General features: G+C 43.7%; 1 protein-coding gene across 1 annotated transcript in view; it reads left to right on the top strand.

The window, feature by feature from the left end:
- Nucleotides 1–27,100, top strand: part of DDX47 (DEAD-box helicase 47) — a 131,934-nt gene that overhangs the window by 91,364 nt on the left and 13,470 nt on the right. Inside the window, exons 9-10 of the mRNA XM_069737098.1 lie at nucleotides 5,444–5,581; nucleotides 20,974–21,044. Coding sequence (XP_069593199.1) covers nucleotides 5,444–5,581; nucleotides 20,974–21,044 — 209 coding nt within the window. The remainder of the gene's footprint in view (nucleotides 1–5,443; nucleotides 5,582–20,973; nucleotides 21,045–27,100) is intronic.

Genomic DNA, 27,100 nt, shown 5'->3' with positions numbered 1-27,100 from the left:
GAGGAAAGTCACATTATGCATGTTGGGGGCCCCTGGCTGGAAAATGGGACCCCCACTATTATTACTGAGAAAGGAGTAAGACGGTGAGGAAAGTCACATTATGCATGTTGGGAGCCCCTTGCTGGAAAATGGGACCCCCACTATTATTACTGAGAAAGCATTAAGACGGTGAGGAAAGTCACATTATACATGTTGGGAGCCCCTTGCTGGAAAAGGTGACCCCCACTATTATTACTGAGAAAGCAGTAAGACGGTGAGGAAAGTCACATTATACATGTTGGGGGGCCCCTGGCTGGAAAATGGGACCTCCACTATTATTACTGAGAAAGCAGTAACACGGCGAGGAAAGTCACATTATGCATGTTGGGAGCCCCTTGCTGGAAAATGGGACCCCCACTATTATTACTGAGAAAGGAGAAAGACGGTGAGGAAAGTCACATTATGCATGTTGGGGGGCCCCTGGCTGGAAAATGGGACCCCTACTATTATTACTGAGAAAGGAGTAAGACGGTGAGGAAAGTCACATTATGCATGTTGGGAGCCCCTGGCTGGAAAATGGGACCCCCACTATTATTACTGAGAAAGGAGAAAGACGGTGAGGAAAGTCACATTATGCATGTTGGGAGCCCCTGGCTGGAAAATGGGACCCCCACTATTATTACTGAGAAAGCAGTAAGACGGCGAGGAAAGTCACATTATACATGTTGGGGGCCCCTGGCTGGAAAATGTGACCCCCACTATTATTACTGAGAAAGGAGTAAGACGGTGAGGAAAGTCACATTATGCATGTTGTGGGGCCCCTGGCTGGAAAATGGGACCCCCACTATTATTACTGAGAAAGGAGTAAGACGGTGAGGAAAGTCACATTATGCATGTTGGGGGCCCCTGGCTGGAAAAGGTGACCCCCACTATTATTACTGAGAAAGGAGTAAGACGGTGAGGAAAGTCACATTATGCATGTTGGGAGCCCTTTGCTGGAAAATGTGACCCCCACTATTATTACTGAGAAAGCAGTAAGACGGTGAGGAAAGTCACATTATGCATGTTGGGAGCCCCTTGCTGGAAAATGGGACCCCCACTATTATTACTGAGAAAGGAGTAAGACGGTGAGGAAAGTCACATTATGCATGTTGGGAGCCCCTGGCTGGAAAATGGGACCCCCACTATTATTACTGAGAAAGCAGTAAGACGGTGAGGAAAGTCACATTATGCATGTTGGGAGCCCCTTGCTGGAAAATGGGACCCCCACTATTATTACTGAGAAAGCAGTAAGACGGTGAGGAAAGTCACATTATACATGTTGGGAGCCCCTTGCTGGAAAAGGTGACCCCCACTATTATTACTGAGAAAGCAGTAAGACGGTGAGGAAAGTCACATTATACATGTTGGGGGGCCCCTGGCTGGAAAATGGGACCCCCACTATTATTACTGAGAAAGCAGTAAGACGGTGAGGAAAGTCACATTATGCATGTTGGGAGCCCTTTGCTGGAAAATGTGACCCCCACTATTATTACTGAGAAAGCAGTAAGACGGTGAGGAAAGTCACATTATGCATGTTGGGAGCCCCTGGCTGGAAAATGGGACCCCCACTATTATTACTGAGAAAGCAGTAAGACGGTGAGGAAAGTCACATTATGCATGTTGGGGGCCCCTGGCTGGAAAATGGGACCCCCACTATTATTACTGAGAAAGCAGTAAGACGGTGAGGAAAGTCACATTATACATGTTGGGAGCCCCTTGCTGGAAAAGGTGACCCCCACTATTATTACTGAGAAAGCAGTAAGACGGTGAGGAAAGTCACATTATACATGTTGGGGGGCCCCTGGCTGGAAAATGGGACCCCCACTATTATTACTGAGAAAGCAGTAAGACGGTGAGGAAAGTCACATTATGCATGTTGGGAGCCCTTTGCTGGAAAATGTGACCCCCACTATTATTACTGAGAAAGGAGTAAGACGGTGAGGAAAGTCACATTATACATGTTGGGAGCCCCTGGCTGGAAAATGGGACCCCCACTATTATTACTGAGAAAGCAGTAAGACGGTGAGGAAAGTCACATTATGCATGTTGGGGGCCCCTGGCTGGAAAATGGGACCCCCACTATTATTACTGAGAAAGCAGTAAGACGGTGAGGAAAGTCACATTATACATGTTGGGAGCCCCTTGCTGGAAAATGGGACCCCCACTATTATTACTGAGAAAGCAGTAAGACGGTGAGGAAAGTCACATTATACATGTTGGGAGCCCCTTGCTGGAAAAGGTGACCCCCACTATTATTACTGAGAAAGCAGTAAGACGGTGAGGAAAGTCACATTATACATGTTGGGGGGCCCCTGGCTGGAAAATGGGACCTCCACTATTATTACTGAGAAAGCAGTAAGACGGTGAGGAAAGTCACATTATGCATGTTGGGGGCCCCTGGCTGGAAAATGGGACCCCCACTATTATTACTGAGAAAGGAGTAAGACGGTGAGGAAAGTCACATTATGCATGTTGGGAGCCCCTTGCTGGAAAATGGGACCCCCACTATTATTACTGAGAAAGCAGTAAGACGGTGAGGAAAGTCACATTATACATGTTGGGGGGCCCCTGGCTGGAAAATGGGACCCCCACTATTATTACTGAGAAAGCAGTAAGACGGTGAGGAAAGTCACATTATGCATGTTGGGAGCCCCTTGCTGGAAAATGGGACCCCCACTATTATTACTGAGAAAGCAGTAAGACGGTGAGGAAAGTCACATTATGCATGTTGGGAGCCCCTGGCTGGAAAATGGGACCCCCACTATTATTACTGAGAAAGGAGTAAGACGGTGAGGAAAGTCACATTATGCATGTTGGGAGCCCCTGGCTGGAAAATGGGACCCCCACTATTATTACTGAGAAAGGAGTAAGACGGTGAGGAAAGTCACATTATGCATGTTGGGAGCCCCTGGCTGGAAAATGGGACCCCCACTATTATTACTGAGAAAGCAGTAAGACGGCAAGGAAAGTCACATTATGCATGTTGTGGGGCCCCTGGCTGGAAAATGGGACCCCCACTATTATTACTGAGAAAGGAGTAAGACGGTGAGGAAAGTCACATTATGCATGTTGGGAGCCCCTGGCTGGAAAATGGGACCCCCACTATTATTACTGAGAAAGGAGTAAGACGGTGAGGAAAGTCACATTATGCATGTTGGGAGCCCCTGGCTGGAAAATGGGACCCCCACTATTATTACTGAGAAAGCAGTAAGACGGCAAGGAAAGTCACATTATGCATGTTGTGGGGCCCCTGGCTGGAAAATGGGACCCCCACTATTATTACTGAGAAAGCAGTAAGACGGTGAGGAAAGTCACATTATGCATGTTGGGAGCCCCTGGCTGGAAAATGGGACCCCCACTATTATTACTGAGAAAGCAGTAAGACGGCAAGGAAAGTCACATTATGCATGTTGGGAGCCCCTGGCTGGAAAATGGGACCCCCACTATTATTACTGAGAAAGGAGTAAGACGGTGAGGAAAGTCACATTATGCATGTTGGGGGCCCCTGGCTGGAAAATGGGACCCCCACTATTATTACTGAGAAAGGAGTAAGACGGTGAGGAAAGTCACATTATGCATGTTGGGAGCCCCTGGCTGGAAAATGGGACCCCCACTATTATTACTGAGAAAGGAGTAAGACGGTGAGGAAAGTCACATTATGCATGTTGGGGGCCCCTGGCTGGAAAATGGGACCCCCACTATTATTACTGAGAAAGCAGTAAGACGGTGAGGAAAGTCACATTATGCATGTTGGGAGCCCCTGGCTGGAAAATGTGACCCCCACTATTATTACTGAGAAAGGAGTAAGACGGTGAGGAAAGTCACATTATACATGTTGGGGGCCCCTGGCTGGAAAATGGGACCCCCACTATTATTACTGAGAAAGGAGTAAGACGGTGAGGAAAGTCACATTATGCATGTTGGGAGCCCCTGGCTGGAAAATGGGACCCCCACTATTATTACTGAGAAAGGAGAAAGACGGTGAGGAAAGTCACATTATACATGTTGGGAGCCCCTGACTGGAAAATGGGACCCCCACTATTATTACTGAGAAAGGAGTAAGACGGTGAGGAAAGTCACATTATACATGTTGGGGGCCCCTGGCTGGAAAATGGGACCCCCACTATTATTACTGAGAAAGGAGAAAGACGGTGAGGAAAGTCACATTATACATGTTGGGAGCCCCTGGCTGGAAAATGGGACCCCCACTATTATTACTGAGAAAGGAGTAAGACGGTGAGGAAAGTCACATTATGCATGTTGGGAGCCCCTGGCTGGAAAATGGGACCCCCACTCCTGTGGAAAGTCAGGACTCTTGTATAATGGAACTTCAAAAAGTAAGGATATGTAGTCTCACACAGCGTTTTTACTGTTTTTTCCTGTAGCCAAAATCTGCTCATTTGGCAGTAAACACTCTGATCAGCCATTATAATGGACCACCCTACAGGCCGCTTTTTTTTCTTGCACTGTACTTTTCACAATGGTGATGGAAGATATTTCAGTATTGTCCTATACATGTCAGGGGAACAATGCTGCAATATCTTTCATAGCCAGAAATGAGTAATCCTGGTGCAAGTGATGTACAAATTGGTCTACAAGCTCCTGTAAACTATGGAGGGTGCAGCGTTCACACAAGCTGCTGATTGCTGGACCTCGCCCACCGGTCTTTATCGCTTATACCAAGCATCACACTACAATTTTTAAAGACCTTTAACTTTCAGCATCGGCCAAGATGAGAAGTGAATATGACAACATCATGGTGTCCATGGTAATAGCCATAAAGAACGGTGTCCTTCCAGCTTAATGATACTAGACACTGCATTCACTTTGCCCACCGCTCCAGAACTTTTTGCTATAGGGATCTCCTCGTTTGTTTCCTGCCACGAGTTGAGCAGAAAGATTGACAGAACCAGGCCTCATCACTAGTCCTTGGCTGCCAGACCAGTGCCATGTGGACCTTCTCCTCCTGGTGGCGTCCCTGATACCTAATCTGTTATTAGTCGCGGCATCATCATTGCGGTGTGACACGCATGAAGCCGTGCTGGGCTCACTATTCAGAAAAGGCATTGGGGACATTACCAGGCAGGAAGAGCTTCCCAGTAATCTGGTCTGGCGGCCACGGGCTACTGATGTGGCCACTGGGTCAAGGTTCTGCATCTCTTTGCTCAGCTCTATCTCTCATATTAATACAATTTGGCTGACCATGTTAGGTGAATGTTAATTAAATGTGTGTCCTCATGTGAAAACTCTGTAGAAATAATAAAGGCTTGTGTATCACTGTATTGACTTCACATTTCACATATCCACATTTCTTATAGTGGTGTGTGAAAAACATCTTTAGGGTAAATTTGCTTTTGACTGTCGTCAAATGTTAATAAATCTTAGCAGATGTTTATTTTGTGTTTTCTTTTTTTATATGCAGAATAAAAGACTTGGTTCTCTAAATAAGTTTAAGGCCAAAACCCGCTCCATTCTCCTGGCCACTGATGTCGCAAGTCGAGGCCTGGACATTCCACATGTGGATGTGGTTATAAATTTTGACATTCCAACACATTCTAAGGTGAGTATTGTTGGTTTTTATGATATATTAAAATGTATGGTGGGCAGTATTGAGTCAATGTCCTAAATAATGGTTGTGCCCATCTACAGGGCAGATTACCAGATTCTGCTCTTATATTTTTTTCACACTGCTTTCCTGCGTATTTCTTTTTTATATTCTTCATACAGTTCTAGCAATAAGGGCCATTGAGTTAATTTTTATATTTTTTACTAAGGGGGTGGTTTCTCACAGGGTGATGTTGCAGAACAGCCTCAGGACTCACTTTGCTTGTTAAACCCCTTACAAATTAGTACTAAATAAAAAGGCCGATATTTCTGGAACCGCATACCAGATGTAAAGGGAACCTGTCACCCCCAAAATCGAAGATGAGCTAAGCCCACCGGCATCAGGGGCTTATCTACAGCATTCTGTAATGCTGTAGATAAGCCCCCGATGTTTCCTGAAAGATAAGAAAAAGAGGTTAGATTATACTCACCTAGGGGCGGTAGATAAAGGAATTGTAGTACACATATTACACACATAGATCACATATAAGAATAAATACCAATAACTAATAATAGCAGCAGAATATGATGTGCTATGTGTGTATATAAGGACCAAATTAACAGGGACAACTGTATAACAGGAATCCTACAAAACCACAAAAAGAACACAGTCAATATGTCCCATAAAGTATAAAATACAAATCTTTATTAAATATCTATACATAAAAAACTAAACCAGAACAAATGCATATAATACAAATGGGGCTAGTGAAACCAACCAAATGTAGCACCACAATACACAGAAAGGGCTACATGGTGCCCCCCATAGACAAAGACACACCCAGGATATTGCTAGTAATAAAACAGTTAAATAATACCGAATATAAATGGGAACATGAGCCAAGTGTAAATATCCTATAGTAAACAATAATAGGGAACAGCAATGGACATATATAGAAATGAATTGCTAATGCAGATGGGCACAAACGCCCCATATGTCCACAGTTGTCCCCATATAAATATCAATCCACAAACAGGACATAGCCACATGTACTCACAAAGATTCCCTGGTAGTGTGACAGCAAGGGGGGAAACCAGAGCCCACCCCTGGGTTAGCAATTCATTTCTATATATGTCCATTGCTGTTCCCTATTATTGTTTACTATAGGATATTTACACTTGGCTCATGTTCCCATTTATATTCGGTATTATTTAACTGTTTTATTACTAGCAATATCCTGGGTGTGTCTTTGTCTATGGGGGGCACCATGTAGCCCTTTCTGTGTATTGTGGTGCTACATTTGGTTGGTTTCACTAGCCCCATTTGTATTATATGTATTTGTTCTGGTTTAGTTTTTTATGTATAGATATTTAATAAAGATTTGTATTTTATACTTTATGGGACATATTGACTGTGTTCTTCACCTGGGGGCGGTCTGATCCGATGAGCGTCGCGGTCCGGTCCGGGGCCTCCCATCTTCATAGGATGACGTCTTCTTCTTGTGTTCACGCTCCGGCGCAGGCGTAATTTGTCTGCCATGTTGAGGGCAGAGCAAAGTACTGCATTGTGCAGGCGCCAGGCCTCTCTGACGTTTCCCTGCGCACTGCAGTACTTTGCTCTGCCCTCAACAGGGCAGACAAAGTACGCCTGCACTGGAGCCGCAGCGTGAAGACAAGAAGGGGACGTCATAGGAAGAAGATGGGAGGCCACGGACCAGACCACGGCGCCCATCGGACTGTACCGCCCCTGGGTGAGTATAGTCTAACCTTTTTCTCATCTTTCAGGATACATTGGGGGCTTATCTACAGCATTACAGCAGTTCATCTTCGATTTTGGGGGAGACAGGTTCCCTTTAAAAGAGAAAAACCATTATACTCAAGCAGCAACAGGAATAAAATGAACTGTCCACTTCAGACCTGAAAAATATTTAGAATTGAGAGTCCTCAGTGGTTGATACCTTTTAATGGCTAACTGAAAAGATGGTAATAAATTGCAACCTTTCGAGACTATATACGTCTCTTCATCAGGCAAAGACTAAAACAAATCTTGGACCCGTTGAAGCGCACAGCGCGAAACGGCCGTTGTCCTCACCTGTTTCCCCGCACCCTCTCCTGTTCATTTCCTGTCGCCTCTCCATGTGTACCTGAATGCTGTTCACAGCGAATAAAGGACTTTAAGCACAGCAATTCTGGGGTGAGTGCCATATGTTCTTTATAATCTTACTACTAGTCAAGTCTTCGATCCTCTGTGGATATCTTTTGTGCACCACCCCCAGCTGCTTTATTCTGGATAGTGTTTTAAGTCCATTCCGCCTCCGCTTATTGAAATACCTGTGAAGAGTCGCTGACCTGGTGCTGCACGGCTTCCATTTTCTTGGTTTGGTTTATGTTTAAATAGAGCAGTTGCTAGCGCTAGAGCACATTGGCTCCCGTCGGGCCCCTTCCAACATTAAGCTAGAAATGGTTAAGATCGATGACTTTTATTTTTCAGTGAGTCCCTTTTCATTCTTAAGTGAAGTGTAATGGCGAACACTAATCAGTTATGCATTTAATGTTTTCATCTAGTCCTCTCCATGATTGTAGTTTGCAGATAATGCCGTCATAGGGAATGGGATAATTCTGTCTTTCTCTATAAGAATATACGAACTTAGCTCTTCTTTATCATGAATAGCTCTCTGACTAATTTTGCTTGGTCTGATTGTGGGAGATCTTTCTTGGATTTTGGTAGCAGTTATCAGAAGTGATCATGGATTTAATTCTTTTACTGCCATGTTCTTTTTGGCTATAAAGCACCATTTAATTTTTTTCAGGAGGACTTAAAGATGATGTCTACTACTTGAACCAGTATTTCTCATGCCCCAATAAAATACTGAAGCTTGTACTCTCCTCCTGTGGTGGCGCTGTTCCTGTGGTGTTGGCACTCGCTGTCCCCGGGGCTCCCGTGCTTTTTTGACACGTAACGCCGGTGCCCAGTCAGCGGCACTGTCCTCACCTACTGTCAAATTGCGCATGGAGTGGAAGTCCAAGATCAGCTGCAGCCCGGACTTCTTCATGTTCGATTTTTCTGAAGGTGGAGACGACTCCTCAAGCACTGATTGGGGGCCGGCATCACAACAACTGTACAGGAACCCCAAGAGAGCGAGTACAGACACTGTGGGAACAGCACCACCACGGGAGGGAAGTATAAGTTTTATTATTTTCTGAGGGACAAACATTTTCATCAAGAAGGGGTAGTCCTAGTAGTGTGGACAAGCCCTTTAAGGTTGTGCCCTAATGGGACACACCAAAAAAGAAACTTCCAAAATATCGAAGATCTAATTAATTATTTTTTATATCCCTTTGTCCATTTAAACGTTTAACTGGGTTACTTTTGGAAATTCAGTTTTTGTTTGTTCTCTAGATAGTTTAGGCATACCTGGGTTTTCAAGCTACACTTAATAGCACAAAATTCAGTTAGATATATCTAACCCACTTTTTATTGTTAAAACTAATGTTTACCCTGCTAAAGACTGGAATATGCTCTTCTGTTGTTGACACCTACTATATGTTTTTTTGGGGGGGGTTAAGATATTGGCTTTAAAGGGAATCTGTCACCACATTTGCCTTATATAAACAATTAATATGAGAATACAGGATGTAGACTGTTGAGGAGAGCAACTCCTGTGTGTCTCCTATCAAATGTGTTGTGGATAAATCATCATCTTACAACTTTCTATAAATGACCTCTTCCAGGCTCTGAGGCGGATGGTGTCTGGAGATAACTCTGCCTCCAGAGCTGATTTTACATGAAGAGGAGTTACAAGCGAGACAAGTAACTAACACAGAACTGGAGAAATTAAACTTGTCTTTTTCCAAATACATTTGTTGCTGCTTCTCTCAGTTTTGCTGTATTGCACACCTGTCTGCCTGTGATGTGGAGGCTGAAGTGGAGAGGAACCTGCAGATGTGTCAGGTATAATCACACACAGCTCTGCGGTGAGGTCAGGAGAGCAGAGAGCGGCCATTAGTGATGGGTTGTTAGTGAACGATCCTGTACAAAGAGCCGCACCCAAGTAAAAGCCACCAAATTCTCTGAATAGCTTTCACTAGGCGTAAAGTTTTGCTTTTCGGCGGGTGTAACCCCGCCCACCCAATTCAAACTCTGCATACTCATCAATTTAATTGGCTAGCTGTAACTAAGCACAGTCTCGGCAATGGGTGAATGGGAATCCAGACGCATTAACATCATCTTAAATATGTGTTCATCTATTGTGAACACATATTTAATAGGGATCCATTTATGATCCAAAAGAGCCTGTTATTTTTGGTGAGTAGAGCAAGTAGAGTCAGATCACCAAAAAGAGCCTCACTGCCCATCAGTAGCGGCTACGACACATCACACTGGAAACTCTCCTTCATGTATAATAAGCTCTGGAGGCAGAGTTATCTGGATGCATCGTTCTCCCCAGAGCCTGGAAGAGGTCATTTATATAAAGTGATAAGATGATTTATCCACAACAATACAGCTGATATGAGACACACAGGGATTACTCTCCTCAGCAGTCCATAACCTGTATGCCCATATTAATAGTTTAGATAGGGCAAATGTGGTGACAGATTCCCTTTTAAGCGCTGTTTTTAGAAAACTTTAGCCCAAGTACAGATGTAGGGCCCGATGTTCGTCCTCGAAGAGGTTGTCTGGTCCAAATCGATAAGTCTGCTGTCACTCTGTCTGACTGCAGACTAGTGTTGTCACCTCCCTAGTGTTCAGGTTCGGTTCGTCGAACTGGGACGTGTTGACGAATGTTCATCGAACGTTCGACGAACACCATCGAAGCCCATTGAAACCAATGGCAGGCAAACACAAACTCATACTAACACATAGAAAACACCTTAAAAGGTGTCCAAAAGCTGACAAACTGCTCAGAAGACACAACAAACACATGGGAAAGTCACAACTACATATAGTCATGCAATAAGAAAAGAGGTGGAGGAGTAAAAGGAGGAGGAGACACAGATATAGGCATGTCATGCCCTTCTAAAATCAAGAAAGGCTGGAGTAAAAACCTAAAATCACCCTACCAACACCCAGACGTCGTGACAAAAAAAATTAAAAATAAATATCTTTAGGTAGAATGGCGGCGGGTCCATTCAGAACACTTTCCTTAGAAAGTGTTTTTGGGAGTTGTGCCAAAAAAGGAACCCAATACATTCAGACTAATCCACCATTTGTCATTTCCAAGGGACAGGTCAGTAAACGACAACATCGATGCGGAACCAAGTACAGTACTATGTACTGTACCTCCTTTGATGAGGCAATCAGGCGGGTCAAGAAGTTGGCAAGGGGCACCCTAATGGTCAAAACAGACATTGAGGGGGCGTTTTGGTTACTACCTGTGCCTCCGAATAGTGTCCTCCCATTGGGCTGCTTCTGTGAAGGAGCATACTACATAGATCGCTGTTTGCCCTTGGGGTGCTCCATATCCTGCTCACTATTTGAGACGTTTAGTTGCTTCCTCGAATGTGTCGTCATGGACGTTTGTAAGGCGGCACTTATTATTCATTACCTCGACGACGACTTATGCCTGGGCCCAAAACATTCGCCACAGTGTGATTACACGTGGTAGTCCACCTGTGAGAAGGAGAGAGCTGGAGGGAGAGTGGACACCCCAGAGCCGAGGGGTTAGATTGAGAAAGGAAGGCGGCTGTGTAGCTTGCTTCATGGGTGGGGTACTCTGCTGAGTAGCAGAAATTGCTACTAGGCCCAAAGGGATTTCCTGGGCCAGATGCCGTTAAAAAATAGTACTTGGGTAAACAGGCGGTGTAGCTTGCTTCATGGGTGGGGTACGCTGTTGTGTAGCACTAAATTCTACTAGGCCCAAAAGGATTTCCTGGGCTAGATGCTGTTAAAAAATAGTACTTAGGTAAACAGGCGGTGGGTGGGTGGGCTACGCTGCTGACGTGCAGACACTGCTCCTAGGCCCAAAACTATTTACTGGGTTAGATGCCGTAAAAATTTAGATACACAGGCGGTGTAGCTAGCTTCACAGGCAGGCTACTCAGATGACTATCAGACAATGCTACTAGCCCAAAAGGATTGGCTGAGCTAGATTACACCAAATGCTGTGACAAACACTTGCACAGCACTGGCACAGATCTGCCTGGCAAACAGTGCTATGAACTGGTGTAACCTACCCTGAAAAGGGCTGATATTACAACTAGTCCTGACTCCTCCCAACTCCCTAAACCTATCTCTCTGACAATTCGCTTGAAATTCACACTCTTATACTGTATAGCGCCCACAGCAGCAGTGGTGCCATCTAACACTAAGCTGCAGCAGTGAACAAATGGTGGCGACGGGGCAAATGGCTGGTTCTTATAGGGCAAGGACATGTGACATACACAGCCAATGACACATGCCCTTGCTTGTGTGCATCACATGCACATTGCTGTGTGTGTGTGCACTGCTGATAGGCTGAGAGACTGCACCGCCCCACTGTAAATGCGGGAAAGAAAAAAAAAATGGAGATCGGCGTTATTTCAGCACAGATCTATCCTTCGCCCTAACCGCACCCCCCCCCCCGCCCACTATACACTGTTTATCATTGTTAATAGACTGTTTCAGTTTTAATGTGCAAATCAAGTTAGGATTTTGGTGAGCGAACAGTTATTGAACAGAAACTCGAACAGCCGAATTTTAAGCAAATTGTCCTAGTTCGATGAACGACTTGAACACCGCCCAAAACAGCTCATAGTAACATAGTTAGTAAGGCCGAAAAAAGACATTTGTCCATCCAGTTCAGCCTATATTCCATCATAATAAATCTCCAGATCTACGTCCTTCTACAGAACTTAATAATTGTATGATATAATATTGTTCTGCTCCAGGAAGACATCCAGGCCACTCTTGAACCCCTCGACTGAGTTCGCCATCACCACCTCCTCAAGCAAGCAATTCCAGATTCTCACTGCCCTAACAGTAAGGAATCCTCTTCTATGTTGGTGGAAAAACCTTCTCTCCTCCAGACGCAAAGAATGCCCCCTTGTGCCCGTCACCTTCCTTGGTATAAACAGATCCTCAGCGAGATATTTGTATTGTCCCCTTATATACTTATACATGGTTATTAGATCGCCCCTCAGTCGTTTTTTTTCTAGACTAAATAATCCTAATTTCGCTAATCTATCTGGGTATTGTAGTTCTCCCATCCCCTTTATTAATTTTGTTGCCCTCCTTTGTACTCTCTCTAGTTCCATTATATCCTTCCTGAGCACCGGTGCCCAAAACTGGACACAGTACTCCATGTGCGGTCTAACTAGGGATTTGTACAGAGGCAGTATAATGCTCTCATCATGTGTATCCAGACCTCTCTTAATGCACCCCATGATCCTGTTTGCCTTGGCAGCTGCTGCCTGGCACTGGCTGCTCCAGGTAAGTTTATCATTAACTAGGATCCCCAAGTCCTTCTCCCTGTCAGATTTACCCAGTGGTTTCCCGTTCAGTGTGTAATGGTGATATTGATTCCTTCTTCCCATGTGTATCACCTTACATTTATCATTGTTAAACCTCATCTGCCACCTTTCAGCCCATGTTTCCAACTTATCCAGATCCATCTGTAGCAGAATACTATCTTCTCTTGTATTAACTGCTTTACATAGTTTTGTATCATCTGCAAATATCGATATTTTACTGTGTAAACCTTCTACCAGATCATTAATGAATATGTTGAAGAGAACAGGTCCCAATACTGACCCCTGAGGTACCCCACTGGTCACAGCGACCCAGTTAGAGACTATACCATTTATAACCACCCTCTGTTTTCTATCACTAAGCCAGTTACTAACCCATTTACACACATTTTCCCCCAGACCAAGCATTCTCATTTTGTGTACCAACCTCTTGTGCGGCACGGTATCAAACGCTTTGGAAAAATCGAGATATACCACGTCCAATGACTCACCGTGGTCCAGCCTATAGCTTACCTCTTCATAAAAACTGATTAGATTGGTTTGACAGGAGCGATTTCTCATAAACCCATGCTGATATAGAGTTAAACAGTTATTCTCATTGAGATAATCCAGAATAACATCCCTCAGAAACCCTTCAAATATTTTACCAACAATAGAGGTTAGACTTACTGGCCTATAATTTCCAGGTTCACTTTTAGAGCCCTTTTTGAATATTGGCACCACATTTGCTATGCGCCAGTCCTGCGGAACAGACCCCGTCGCTATAGAGTCCCTAAAAATAAGAAATCCTCTTCCCTTCCCTATTCCCCATAACGTTGTGTTAATTATTAAGAATTTAATGTCAATAAGATGTAATGCTCGACACAATTTGTAAATAAATAAAAATTTATGTTTAACCCCTTAAGCCCCGAGGGTGGTTTGCACGTTAATGACCGGGCCAATTTTTACAATTCTGACCACTGTCCCTTTATGAGGTTATAACTCTGGAACGCTTCAACGGATCCCAGTGAATCTGACATTGTTTTCTCGTGACATATTGTACTTCATGACAATGGTAAAAATTCTTTGATAGTACCTGCGTTTATTTGTGAAAAAAACGGAAATTTGGCGAAAATTATGAACATTTCGCAATTTTCCAATTTTGAATTTTTATGCAATTAAATCACAGAGATATGTCACACAAAATACTTAATAAATAACATTTCCCACATGTCTACTTTACATCAGCACAATTTTGGAACCAAATTTTTTTTTTGTTAGGGAGTTATAAGGGTTAAAAGTTGACCAGCAATTTCTCATTTTTACAACACCATTTTTTTTTAGGGACCACATCTCATTTGATGTCATTTTGAGGGGTCTATATGATAGAAAATACCCAAGTGTGACACCATTCTAAAAACTGCACCCCTCAAGGTGCTCAAAACCACATTCAAGAAGTTTATTAACCCTTCAGGGGTTTCACAGGAATTTTTGGAATGTTTAAATAAAAATGAATATTTAACTTTTTTTCACACAAAATTTATTTCAGCTCCAATTTGTTTTATTTTACCAAGGGTAACAGGATAAAATGGATGCCAAACATTGTTGTACAATCTGTACTGAGTACGCTGATACCCCATATGTGGGGGTAAACCACTGTTTGGGCGCATGGCAGAGCTCGGAAGGAAAGGAGCGCCATTTGACTTTTAAATGCAAAATTGACAGGAATTGAGATGGGACGCCATGTTGCGTTTGGAGAGCCCCTCATGTGCCTAAACATTGAAACCCCCCACAAGTGACACCATTTTGGAAAGTAGACACCCTAAGGAACTTATCTAGATGTGTGGTGACCACTTTGACCCACCAATTGCTTCACAGAAGTTTATAATGCAGAGCCGTAAAAATAAAAAATCATATTTTTTTCACAAAAATGATCTTTTCGCCCCCAATTTTTTATTTTCCCAAGAGTAAGAGAAGAAATTGGACCTCAAAAATTGTTGGCCAATTTGTCCTGAGTACGCTGATACCCCATATATGGGTGTAAACCATTGTTTGGGCGTATGGCAGAGCTCGGAAGGGAAGGAGCGCCATTTTACTTTTCAATGCAAAATTGACTGGAATTGAGATGGGATGCCATGTTGCGTTTGGAGAGCCCCTGATGTGCCTAAACATTGAAATCCCCACAAGTGACACCATTTTGGAAAGTAGACCCCCTAAGGAACTTATCTAGAGGTGTGGTGAGCACTTTGACCCAACAAGTGCTTCACAGAAGTTTATAATGCAGAGCCGTAAAAATAAAAAATCATATTTTTTCACAAAAATAATCTTTTCGCCACCAATTTTTTATTTTCCCAAGGGTAAGAGAAGAAATTAGACCACAAAAGTTGTTGTGCAATTTGTCCTGAGTGCGACGATACCCCATATGTGGGGGTAAACCACTGTTTGGGCGCATGGCAGAGCTCGGAAGGAAAGGAGTGCCATTTGACTTTTCAATGCAAAATTGACTGGAATTGAGATGGGACGCCATGTTGCGTTTGGAGAGCCCCTGATGTGCCTAAACATTGGAACCCCTCACAAGTGACACCATTTTGAAAAGTAGACCCCTTAAGGAACTTATCTAGATGTGTTTTGAGAGCTTTGAACCCCCAAGTGTTTCACTACAGTTTATAACGCAGAGCCGTTAAAATAAAATTTTTTTTTTCGCAAAAATTATTTTTTAGCCCCCAGTTTTGTATTTTCACAAGGGTAACATAATAAATTGGACCCCAAAAGTTGTTGTCCAATTTGTCCTGAGTACGCTGATACCCCATATGTGGGGGGGAACCACTGTTTGGGCGCTTGGCAGAGCTCGGAAGGGAAGGAGCGCCATTTGGAATGCAGACTTAGATGGATTGGTCTGCAGGCGTCACGTTGCATTTGCAGAGCCCCTGATGTACCCAAACAGTACAAACCCCCCACAAGTGACCCCATATTAGAAACTAGACCTCCCAAGGAACTTATCTAGATGTGTTGTGAGAACTTTGAACCCCTAAGTGTTTCACTACAGTTTATAACGCAGAGCCGTGAAAATAAAAATTCTTTTTTTTTTTCACAAAAATGATTTTTTAGCCCCCAGCTTTGTATTTTTACAAGGGTAACAGAATAAATTGGACCCCAAAAGTTGTTGTTCAATTTGTCCTGAGTATGCTGATACCCCATATGTGGGGGGGAACCACTGTTTGGGCGCATGGCAGAGCTCGGAAGGGAAGGAGCGCCATTTGGAATGCAGACTTAGATGGATTGGTCTGCAGGCGTCACGTTGCATTTGCAGAGCCCCTGATGTACCCAAACAGTAGAAACCACCCACAAGTGACCTCATATTGGAAACTAGACCTCCCACGGAACTTATCTAGATGTGTTGTGAAAACTTTGAACCCCCAAGTGTTTCACTACAGTTTACAACGCAGAGCCGTGAAAATAAAAAATCCTTTTTTTTTCCCACAAAAATGATTTTTAGCCCCCCAAATTTTTATTTTCCCAAGGATAACGAGAACTTGGACCCAAAAAGTTGTTGTCCAATTTGTCTCGAGTACGATGATACCCCATATGTTGGGGTAAACCCCTGTTTGGGCGCACGGGAGAGCTCGGAAGTGAAGGAGCACTGTTTTACTTTTTCAATGCAGAATTGGCTGGAATTGAGATCGGACGCCATGTCGCGTTTGGAGAGCCCCTGATGTGTCTAAACAGTGGAAACCCCCCAATTATAAATGAAACCCTAATCCAAACGCACCCCTAACCCTAATCCCAACTGTAACCCTAACCACACACCTAACCCTGACACACCCCTAATTCTAATCCCAACCCTAATCCCAACCGTAAATGTAATCCTAACCCTAGCCCTAACCCTAACCCTAATGGGAAAATGGAAATAAATACATTTTTTTTTAATTTTATTATTTTTCCCTAAGGCTAGGTTCACATTGCGTTAGCAAAATCCGTTTAGCACTAGCGGATTGCGCTAACGCAATGTCTTTTTAGGTGTCGTGTTTAGTGGTCGCGTTAACGTCCCCGGTCTGGAAGATCGGGGATCGGACCTCGGGCACAAAAGAATGGCACCTTGCTAGCGCGAGCCGAAAATGGCACGCTCTAGCGATGCGCTACACCCGAAAATCACATTGCTGTCAATGGTTGTGCTAACGGACCCGTTGCACGGCGTTAATTGTGACATTTTCGCCGTGCAACGCTGTCCGTTAGCGTTAACCCATTAACGCAATGTGAACCTAGCCTAACTAAGGGGGTGATGAAGGGGGTTTGATTTACTTTTATAGCGTTTTTTATATCGGATTTTTATGATTGGCAGCCGTCACACACTAAAAGACGCTTTTTATAGCAAAAAAGTTTTTGCGTCTCCACATTTTGAGACCTATAATTTTTCCATATTTTGGTCCACAGAGTCATGTGAGGTCTTGTTTTTTGCGGGACGAGTTGACGTTTTTATTGGTTACATTTTCAGGCACGTGACATATTTTGATCGCTTTTTATTCCGATTTTTTGTGAGGCAGAATGACCAAAAACCAGCTATTCATGAATTTCTTTTGGGGGAGGCGTTTATACCGTTCCGCGTTTAGTAAAATTGATGAAGCAGTTTTATTCTTCGGGTCAGTACGATTACAGCGATACCTCATTTATATCATTTTTTTAATGTTTTGGCGCTTTTATACGATAAAAGCTATTTTATAGAAAAAATAATTATTTTGGCATCGCTTTATTCTGCGGACTATAACTTTTTTATTTTTTTGGTTATGATGCTTTATGGCAGCTCGTTTTTTGCGGGACAAGATGACGTTTTCAGAGGTACCATGGTTATTTATATCCGTCTTTTTGATCGCGTGTTATTCCACTTTTTGTTCAGCGTTATGATAATAAAGCGTTGTTTTTTGGCTCGTTTTTTTTTCTTCTTCTTACGGTGTTCACTGAAGGGGTTAACTAGTGGGCCAGTTTTATAGGTCAAGTCGTTACAGACGCGGCGATACTAAATATGTGTACTTTTATTGTTTTTTTGTTTTTTTTTTTTATGTAAAGAAATGTATTTATGGGAATAATATTTTTTTTTTCTGCTTTATTTAGGAATATTTTTTTTTTTTTTTTTTTTTTTTTTTACAAGTGTGGAAATTTTTTTTTTTACTTTTTCACTTTGTCCCGGGGGGGACAATCCAGATCACCGATCTGACAGTGTGCACAGCACTCTGTTAGATCGGTGATCTGACATACAGCCGGGCAGGATTAGAGCTGCAGCTGCAGCCTGATCCTGACCCGGAAGTGCTCCCTGCAGGACCCGGATGCAGCCCGGCGGCCATTTTGGATCCGGGGACTGCAGGGAGAAGACGCTCGGTACACGGTGAGTACATCACCGTGTACCGATCGTCTCAGGGAAGCCCGCAGGGAGCCCCCTCCCTGCGCGATGCTTCCCTGCACCGCCGGCACACCGCGATCATCTTTGATCGCGGTGTGCCGGGAGCGGTCCGTGACCGCTCCTGGCACATAGTGCCGGATGTCAGCTGCGATAGGCAGCTGACACCCGGCCGCGATCGGCCGCGCTCCCCCCGTGAGCGCGGCCGATCGCATATGACGTACTATCCCGTCCCTGGGAATTAAGTCCCAGGTCACCTGGACGGGATAGTACGTCATATGGGATTAAGGAGTTAAAAAAAAAAAAAAGAAATAATGGTTTATCTATTACATTACTTAGTTCTCTTAGTACTCGTGGGTGTATGCCATCCGGACCCGGAGATTTATCTATTTTAATCTTATTTTGCCGGTTTCGCACCTCTTCTTGGGTTAGATTGGTGACCCTTAATATAGGGTTTTCATTGTTTCTTGGGATTTCACCTAGCATTTCATTTTCCACCGTGAATACCGTGGAGAAGAAGGTGTTTAATATGTTAGCTTTTTCCTCGTCATCTACAACCATTCTTTCCTCACTATTTTTTAAGGGGCCTACATTTTCAGTTTTTATTCTTTTACTATTGATATAGTTGAAGAACAGTTTGGGATTAGTTTTACTCTCCTTAGCAATGTGCTTTTCTGTTTCCTTTTTGGCAGCTTTAATTAGTGTTTTAGATAAAGTATTTTTCTCCCTATAGTTTTTTAGAGCTTCAATGGTGCCATCCTGCTTTAGTAGTGCAAATGCTTTCTTTTTACTGTTAATTGCCTGTCTTACTTCTTTGTTTAGCCACATAGGGTTTTTCCTATTTCTAGTCCTTTTATTCCCACAAGGTATAAACTTCTTACAGTGCCTATTTAGGATGTTCTTAAACATTTTCAATTTATTATCTGTATTCTTATTCCTGAGGATATTGTCCCAGTGGGCATCTCTAAGCTGGTCAAACTTTGCCTTCCTAAAGTTCAGTGTTTTTGTGACTCCCTGACAAGTCCACCTAGTGAAAGACAGGTGAAACTGTACAGTATTGTGGTCGCTATTTCCTAGATGCCCGACCACCTGCAGATTTGTTATTCTGTCAGGTCTATTAGATAGTATTAGGTCTAAAAGTGCTGCTCCTCTGGTTGGATTCTGCACCAATTGTGAAAGATAATTTTTCTTGGTTATTAGCAGAAACCTGTTGCCTTTATGGGTTTCACAGGTTTCTGTTTCCCAGTTAATATCCGGGTAGTTAAAGTCCCCCATAACCAGGACCTCATTATGGGTTGCAGCTTCATCTATCTGCTTTAGAAGTAGACTTTCCATGGTTTCTGTTATATTTGGGGGTTTGTAACAGACCCCAATGAGAATTTTGTTACCATTTTTCCCTCCATGAATTTCGACCCATATGGACTCGACATCCTCATTCCCTTCGCTAATATCCTCCCTTAAAGTGGACTTTAGACAATACTTTACATAGAGACAAACCCCTCCTCCTCTCCGATTTTTACGATCCTTTCTAAACAGACTGTAACCCTGTAAGTTAACTGCCCAGTCATAGCTTTCATCTAACCATGTCTCGGTTATTCCCACTATGTCAAAGTTACCTGTAGATATTTCTGCTTCTAGTTCTTCCATCTTGTTTGTCAGGCTTCTGGCGTTTGTGAGCATGCAGTTTAGAGGATTTTGTTTTGTTCCAATCTCCTCGCTGTGGATTGTTTTAGAAATGTTCTTACCTCCCTTCTGAGTATGTTTTCCTGGGTCTTCTTTGTTCGAGTCTAATGTTTTTCTTCCCGTCCCCTCTTCTTCTAGTTTAACGCCCTTCTGATGAGTGTAGCGAGTCTTCTGGCGAATGTGTGTTTCCCAGGTTTGTTGAGGTGTAGTCCGTCTCTGGCGAGGAGTCCATCTTACAAGCTCGAATTTGAAATTGGCGAACAGTTCAACTCGAACACCGCTCATCTCTACTGCAGACTTATGAATCCCCTCAGTGTACACACTGTGCTCTGCGGGGATTCGCCAGTTTCTGACCCGGGAACGGAGGGTCTGTATTAAGTTATACATACTCCCGGCCGTTGGCCATGCTCCATATACTTGTATTGAAGGAGGCGCTCCCCGTCTAGTGACGCGGCCGTGCAGTTTCCCACTGGCCGGTAGTATGTAGAACTACCATACATTCCCATGTCAGAAAACGGTGACTCCCCATAGCCACAGTGCGTATGCCTGGAGGATTTAGAAGTTTGCAGTCACACACAGTGACTGTAGACTTATCGATTGGAATTGTAAAACCTCTTTAATCTGAGGCTTGTTAAGGTCAATTTACCTCTCCAGATAATTGTGAACCAGCCTTTCTACGAACACTATTCACTCTAATCTTGCAATCTGAACAGGCTGCTGATGATCTAACAAAACTCTTATTTGTCTCATAGGAGACAAGGGGTTACAAGTGTTTGAAAAGTATTGGATGTGTGGGTACTCCCAGATTTTGTGCATTCGTTCAGGACTTGAAGAACATGTACTGGTCTGGTAATTTTCAAGGTGAATAGAAATGTTTCTTATTTTTGCTTAGCTTCTGATTTCTCTTACAGGATTACATACACAGAGTAGGCCGGACAGCTCGTGCTGGAAGATCTGGGAAAGCGATTACTTTTGTGACACAGTAGGTTGTTTTCTACATTTAAATTGTAAGACTAAAAGATTCACCCATGGGGCAGATGGCTGTGTTACCCATAGCAACCAAACCCTGCTAAGATTATTATTATTATTATTATTATTATTATTATTATATACAGCTGCTTAAAGTGGACCTTCCACCAAACTTTACATGTTGACCGAGAAACAGGATGTAATAGTGGTTGCAGAGATAAAGAAAAGGGTTTTTTTGTCCTTTTTTTTCAATCTATGAAAATTAACTAATTAGGGGCCAAATACTTCCAAGTGAGCGTTATCAGTTTTCACTGGGGGTGTGTATTTCTTCCCCTGTAGGATGCTGACCAATCATAAGCAGGCAGCTTTCGTGGATATTGCATTTTTCAATGTTCTTTCCTGTATTGAACAGGTGGTTTTTATGATCTGTGATTTATTACATGGTTTGCGGCTGCAAATTAATTTAATATAACATTTATTATGTTTTAATCAATCACAATTTGCTGATATACTAATATATATTTTGGCTGAGCAGACCATGACTCCATTAGGACGTGGAGTTAGTATTCTCTCCTTTCCGTTCATTCTATGCTTGTTTTGATGAGGTGATTGGCAGCTTGTTGGTTTATACTGGCTGACTATTGGGAAACAAGAATACCTAAGATTTGATTAGAAGGTGGGGGGGGGGGGGGGAGAATGTGCAGTACCCAGCCCGACCACTATTTCATGATTGGAGCTGTGCTTTGTAGGTCCGCAGCTTAGCACATGCGGCCGGCACTGGGAACACCTGATAGTCCCAGGCAACCCCTTTCAAATCAGTGTGTCTAGGCTTCACACTGCTACAATGCACAGTATTAGGACTCTGTATTTTGTAAGTTGATCATTGGAAGGTTTTTTTTTTGTTGTTTTTTTATACAGGTCTACCATTGCATATTGATCAACACAGAATTTGGGGCCTTAAAGAACACATTTCAGCAGTTTTATCAAACTAAACATTTATATTTTTACATTTACCTCATTTTTTGTGTAAGACGCACACCAAGTTTAGAAAGCAGAAAATAGAAAAAACATTTTTCTTCCCTGACTGTGTAAAGTAGAGGGGGTCATTATCATGAATTTTAATGTACCACGGTAGAATAGGGGGTTAAATCTATTGTTAGTGTCTCTGTAGTATTAAACACACAGCACAGCTCTGCTACTTGCACAGATGCATTCTGCATGCATACAGACATACATACCGATACATACATATATATATACACACACACACACACGCACACCTCTGCTGCATGCACTTAGAGATCCACACACAACTCTGCTGCAAACACACAGACAGCTCTGCTGTAAGCATATATAGACACACCCACACCTTCCCACATCCTTCAGTTCCGGATTGGGAGGGACCTGTACGGAGGCTGCAACAGAAGAGCATTTGCAGGACTTTCCGCTTGATTAAGTCAAGCACCTTTCTATTCATGTGATAAGTCATATGACCTGAAAGGTCCTGGAATTACTGATGCAGAAGGTCCTGCATCTGTTTATCTTTTGCAGTCTCTGTTCTGGTCGGTAAGCTTCCTCTCCTGCTCTGTTCTGAACACACAGATGGGTGCAAAGCAGGAGGAGAGACAGCAGCCCTCTGTGATCGGGAAGGACGGTCTGTCATTGTTCTCCTCCTTGTTGGAAAGCTGCCTCCGGACTATAAGAGACACACATTTTTTAACAAATACATATATATATATATTTTTTTTTTTGTACGCGATATTCACATGCTCCGCTTTCCATCGTCGGCGCAGCTGCGTCTTCCCCGTCCTCTGCAGTGATGCTCAGGTCAGAGGGCGCGATGACGTGATTCGTGTGCGCGCCGCCCTCTGCCTGAATAGTCAGTGCAGAGGAGGGGGAACGGGGAAGACACAGCGGCACTGACAGTGGAATGCGGAGCAGGTGAATATAGCAAGTGTCGGGGGCCTGAGAGGTGAGTGTCTTTTTTTTTTTTTTTTTTAATCTCAGCAACAGCATATGGGGCAAATGTCTGTATGGGTCATCTTATGGGGCCATGTGCAGCATTATATGGGGCAAATATGTATGGAGCATCTTATGGGGCCATGTGCAGCATTATATGGGGCAAATGTGTATGGAGCATCTTATGGGGCCATGTGTTGTGAATTCTGTGGCTGAATTCACTCCTGTGGTCACAAGTGGTACTGCAGCTTCTGAGCTTCCTCCCTCAGGTGTTCTGGTGAGCTCGTTGGCTGCTTTGTTATTTAACTCCGCCTGATTCTGTCTTCCTTGCTCCTTGTCAATGTTCCAGTGTTGGATCTGAGCTTCTGGATCTTTCCTGTGGCCTGCTGCTCTGCTTAGATAAGTGCTTTTTTGCTATTGTTGCTACTTTTTCTGTCCAGCTTGTCTATTCGTTTTGCTGGAAGCTCTGAGACGCAAAGGGTGTACCGCCGTGCCGTTAGTTCGGCACGGTGGGTCTTTTTGCCCCCTTTGCGTGGTTTTTTGCTTTAGGGTTTTTTGTAGACTGCAAAGTTCCCTTTGCTATCCTCGCTCTATCTAGAATATCGGGCCTCACTTTGCTGAATCTATTTCATCCCTACGTTTGTCTTTTCATCTTGCTAACAGTCATTATATGTGGGGGGCTGCCTTTTCCTTTGGGGTATTTCTCTGAGGCAAGTCAGGCTTGTTTTTCTATCTTCAGGCTAGTCAGCTCCTCAGGCTGTGCCGAGTTGCATAGGTAGTGTCAGGCGCAATCCACAGCTGCCTTTAGTTGTGTTTAGGATAGGTTCAGGTATTGCGGTCTACAGAGATTCCACGTATCAGAGCTCGTTCTATTGTTTTTGGGTTATTGTCAGATCACTGTATGTGCTCTGATTGCTGGCACACTGTGTCACTGGATTGCCTACATAACAGTACAAGGAAGCCAACCTAATGATTCTCAATAGAGGGAAAAAAGAAGTTCTGACATCATTTTTTTTTCTCAGCTCTGTGTTCAGTCTTTTTTTTTCCCCTAGACATTTGGGTGTTTCAGGACACAGGTGTGGACATGGATATTCAGGGTCTGTGCTCTTCAATGGATAATCTCGTTACAAATGTACAAAGGATTCAAGATACTATTGATCAGAAATCTATGTTAGAACCAAGAATTCCTATTCCTGATTTGTTTTTTGGTGATAGAACTAAGTTTCTTAATTTCAAAAATAATTGTAAGCTATTTCTGGCCTTGAAACCTCATTCTTCTGGTAATCCTATTCAACAGGTTTTGATTATTATTTCTTTTTTGCGCGGCGACCCTCAGGACTGGGCATTTTCTCTTGCGCCAGGAGACCCTGCATTGAGTAATGTCAATGTGTTTTTCCTGGCGCTCGGATTACTTTACGATGAGCCTAATTCAGTGGATCAGGCTGAGAAAAATTTGCTGGCTTTGTGCCAGGGTCAGGATGATATAGAAGTATATTGTCAGAAATTTAGGAAGTGGTCAGTACTCACTCTGTGGAATGAATCTGCGCTGGCAGCTTTGTTCAGAAAGGGTCTCTCTGAGGCTCTTAAGGATGTCATGGTGGGTTTTCCTATGCCTGCTGGTTTGAATGAGTCTATGTCTTTGGCCATTCAGATCGGTCGACGCTTGCGCGAGCGTAAATCTGTGCACCATTTGGCGGTATTGTCTAAGATTAAACCTGAGCCTATGCAGTGCGATAGGACTATGACCAGAGTTGAACGGCAAGAACACAGACGTCTGAATGGTCTGTGTTTCTACTGTGGTGATTCCACTCATGCTATTTCTGATTGTCCTAAGCGCACTAAGCGGTTCGATAGGTCTGCCGTCATTGGTACTGTACAATCCAAATTCCTTCTGTCCATTACCTTGATATGCTCTTTGTCATCGTATTCTGTCATGGCGTTTGTGGATTCAGGCGCTGCCCTGAATCTGATGGATTTGGATTATGCTAAACGTTGTGGGTTTTTCTTGGAGCCTTTGCGGTGTCCTGTTCCGTTGAGAGGAATTGATGCTACACCTTTGGCCAAGAATAAACCTCAGTACTGGACCCAGCTGACCATGTGCATGGCTCCTGCACATCAGGAAGTTATTCGCTTTCTGGTGCTACATAATCTGCATGATGTGGTCATGTTGGGGTTGCCATGGCTGCAAACCCATAATCCAGTATTGGATTGGAACTCTATGTCGGTATCCAGCTGGGGTTGTCAGGGGGTACATGGTGATGTTCCATTTTTGTCTATTTCGTCATCCACTCCTTCTGAGGTTCCAGAGTTCTTGTCTGATTATCAGGATGTATTTGAAGAGCCCAAGTCTGATGCCCTACCTCCGCATAGGGATTGTGATTGTGCTATCAATTTGATTCCTGGTAGTAAATTCCCTAAAGGTCGATTATTTAATTTATCCGTGCCTGAACACGCCGCTATGCGCAGTTATGTGAAGGAATCCCTGGAGAAGGGACATATTCGCCCATCGTCATCACCACTGGGAGCAGGGTTCTTTTTTGTAGCCAAGAAGGATGGTTCGCTGAGACCGTGTATTGATTACCGCCTTCTTAATAAGATCACTGTTAAATTTCAGTATCCCTTGCCATTGTTATCTGACTTGTTTGCTCGGATTAAGGGGGCTAGTTGGTTCACTAAGATAGATCTTCGTGGTGCGTATAATCTGGTGAGAATCAGGCAAGGAGATGAATGGAAAACTGCATTTAATACGCCCGAGGGTCATTTTGAGTATCTAGTGATGCCGTTCGGACTTGCCAATGCTCCATCTGTGTTTCAGTCTTTTATGCATGACATCTTCCGTGAGTATCTGGATAAATTCCTGATTGTTTACTTGGATGACATTTTGATCTTCTCAGATGATTGGGACTCTCATGTGAAGCAGGTCAGAATGGTTTTCCAGGTCCTGCGTGCTAATTCTTTGTTTGTGAAGGGATCAAAGTGTCTCTTCGGTGTGCAGAAAGTTTCATTTTTGGGGTTCATCTTTTCCCCTTCTACTATCGAGATGGATCCGGTTAAGGTCCAAGCCATCCAGAATTGGACTCAGCCGACATCTCTGAAAAGTCTGCAAAAATTCCTGGGCTTTGCTAATTTTTATCGTCGCTTCATCTGTAATTTTTCTAGCATTGCCAAACCATTGACCGATTTGACCAAGAAGGGTGCTGATTTGGTTAATTGGTCTTCTGCTGCTGTGGAAGCTTTTCAGGAGTTGAAGCATCGTTTTAGTTCTGCCCCTGTGTTGTGTCAACCAGATGTTTCTCTTCCGTTCCAGGTCGAGGTTGATGCTTCTGAGATTGGAGCAGGGGCGGTTTTGTCACAGAGAGGTTCTGGTTGCTCAGTGTTGAAACCATGTGCTTTCTTTTCCAGGAAGTTTTCGGCTGCTGAGCGTAATTATGATGTGGGCAACCGAGAGTTGCTGGCCATGAAGTGGGCATTCGAGGAATGGCATCATTGGCTTGAAGGAGCTAAGCATCGCGTGGTGGTATTGACTGATCATAAGAACCTTACTTATCTCGAGTCTGCCAAGCGCTTGAATCCTAGACAGGCCCGTTGGTCGTTATTTTTTGCCCGCTTTGATTTTGTGATTTCGTACCTTCCGGGCTCTAAAAATGTGAAGGCGGATGCTCTGTCTAGGAGTTTTGTGCCCGACTCTCCGGGTTCATGTGAGCCGGCGAGTATCCTCAAGGAAGGAGTCATTGTGTCTGCCATCTCCCCTGATTTGCGGCGAGTGGTGCAAAAATTTCAGGCGAATAAACCTGATCGTTGTCCGGCGGAGAAACTGTTCGTCCCTGATAGGTGGACTAGTAAAGTTATCTCTGAACTTCATTGTTCGGTGTTGGCTGGTCATCCTGGAATCTTTGGTACCAGAGAGTTAGTGGCTAGATCCTTCTGGTGGCCATCTCTGTCACGGGATGTTCGTACTTTTGTGCAGTCCTGTGGGATTTGTGCTAGGGCTAAGCCCTGCTGTTCACGTGCCAGTGGGTTGCTTTTGCCCTTGCCGGTCCCAAAGAGGCCTTGGACACATATTTCGATGGATTTCATTTCTGACCTTCCCGTTTCTCAAAAGATGTCAGT

This window comes from Ranitomeya imitator, chromosome 8 (assembly GCF_032444005.1).
Source record: "Ranitomeya imitator isolate aRanImi1 chromosome 8, aRanImi1.pri, whole genome shotgun sequence".
NCBI classification, from domain to species: domain Eukaryota; kingdom Metazoa; phylum Chordata; class Amphibia; order Anura; family Dendrobatidae; genus Ranitomeya; species Ranitomeya imitator.
This window is presented reverse-complemented; position numbering and strand designations above follow the sequence as displayed.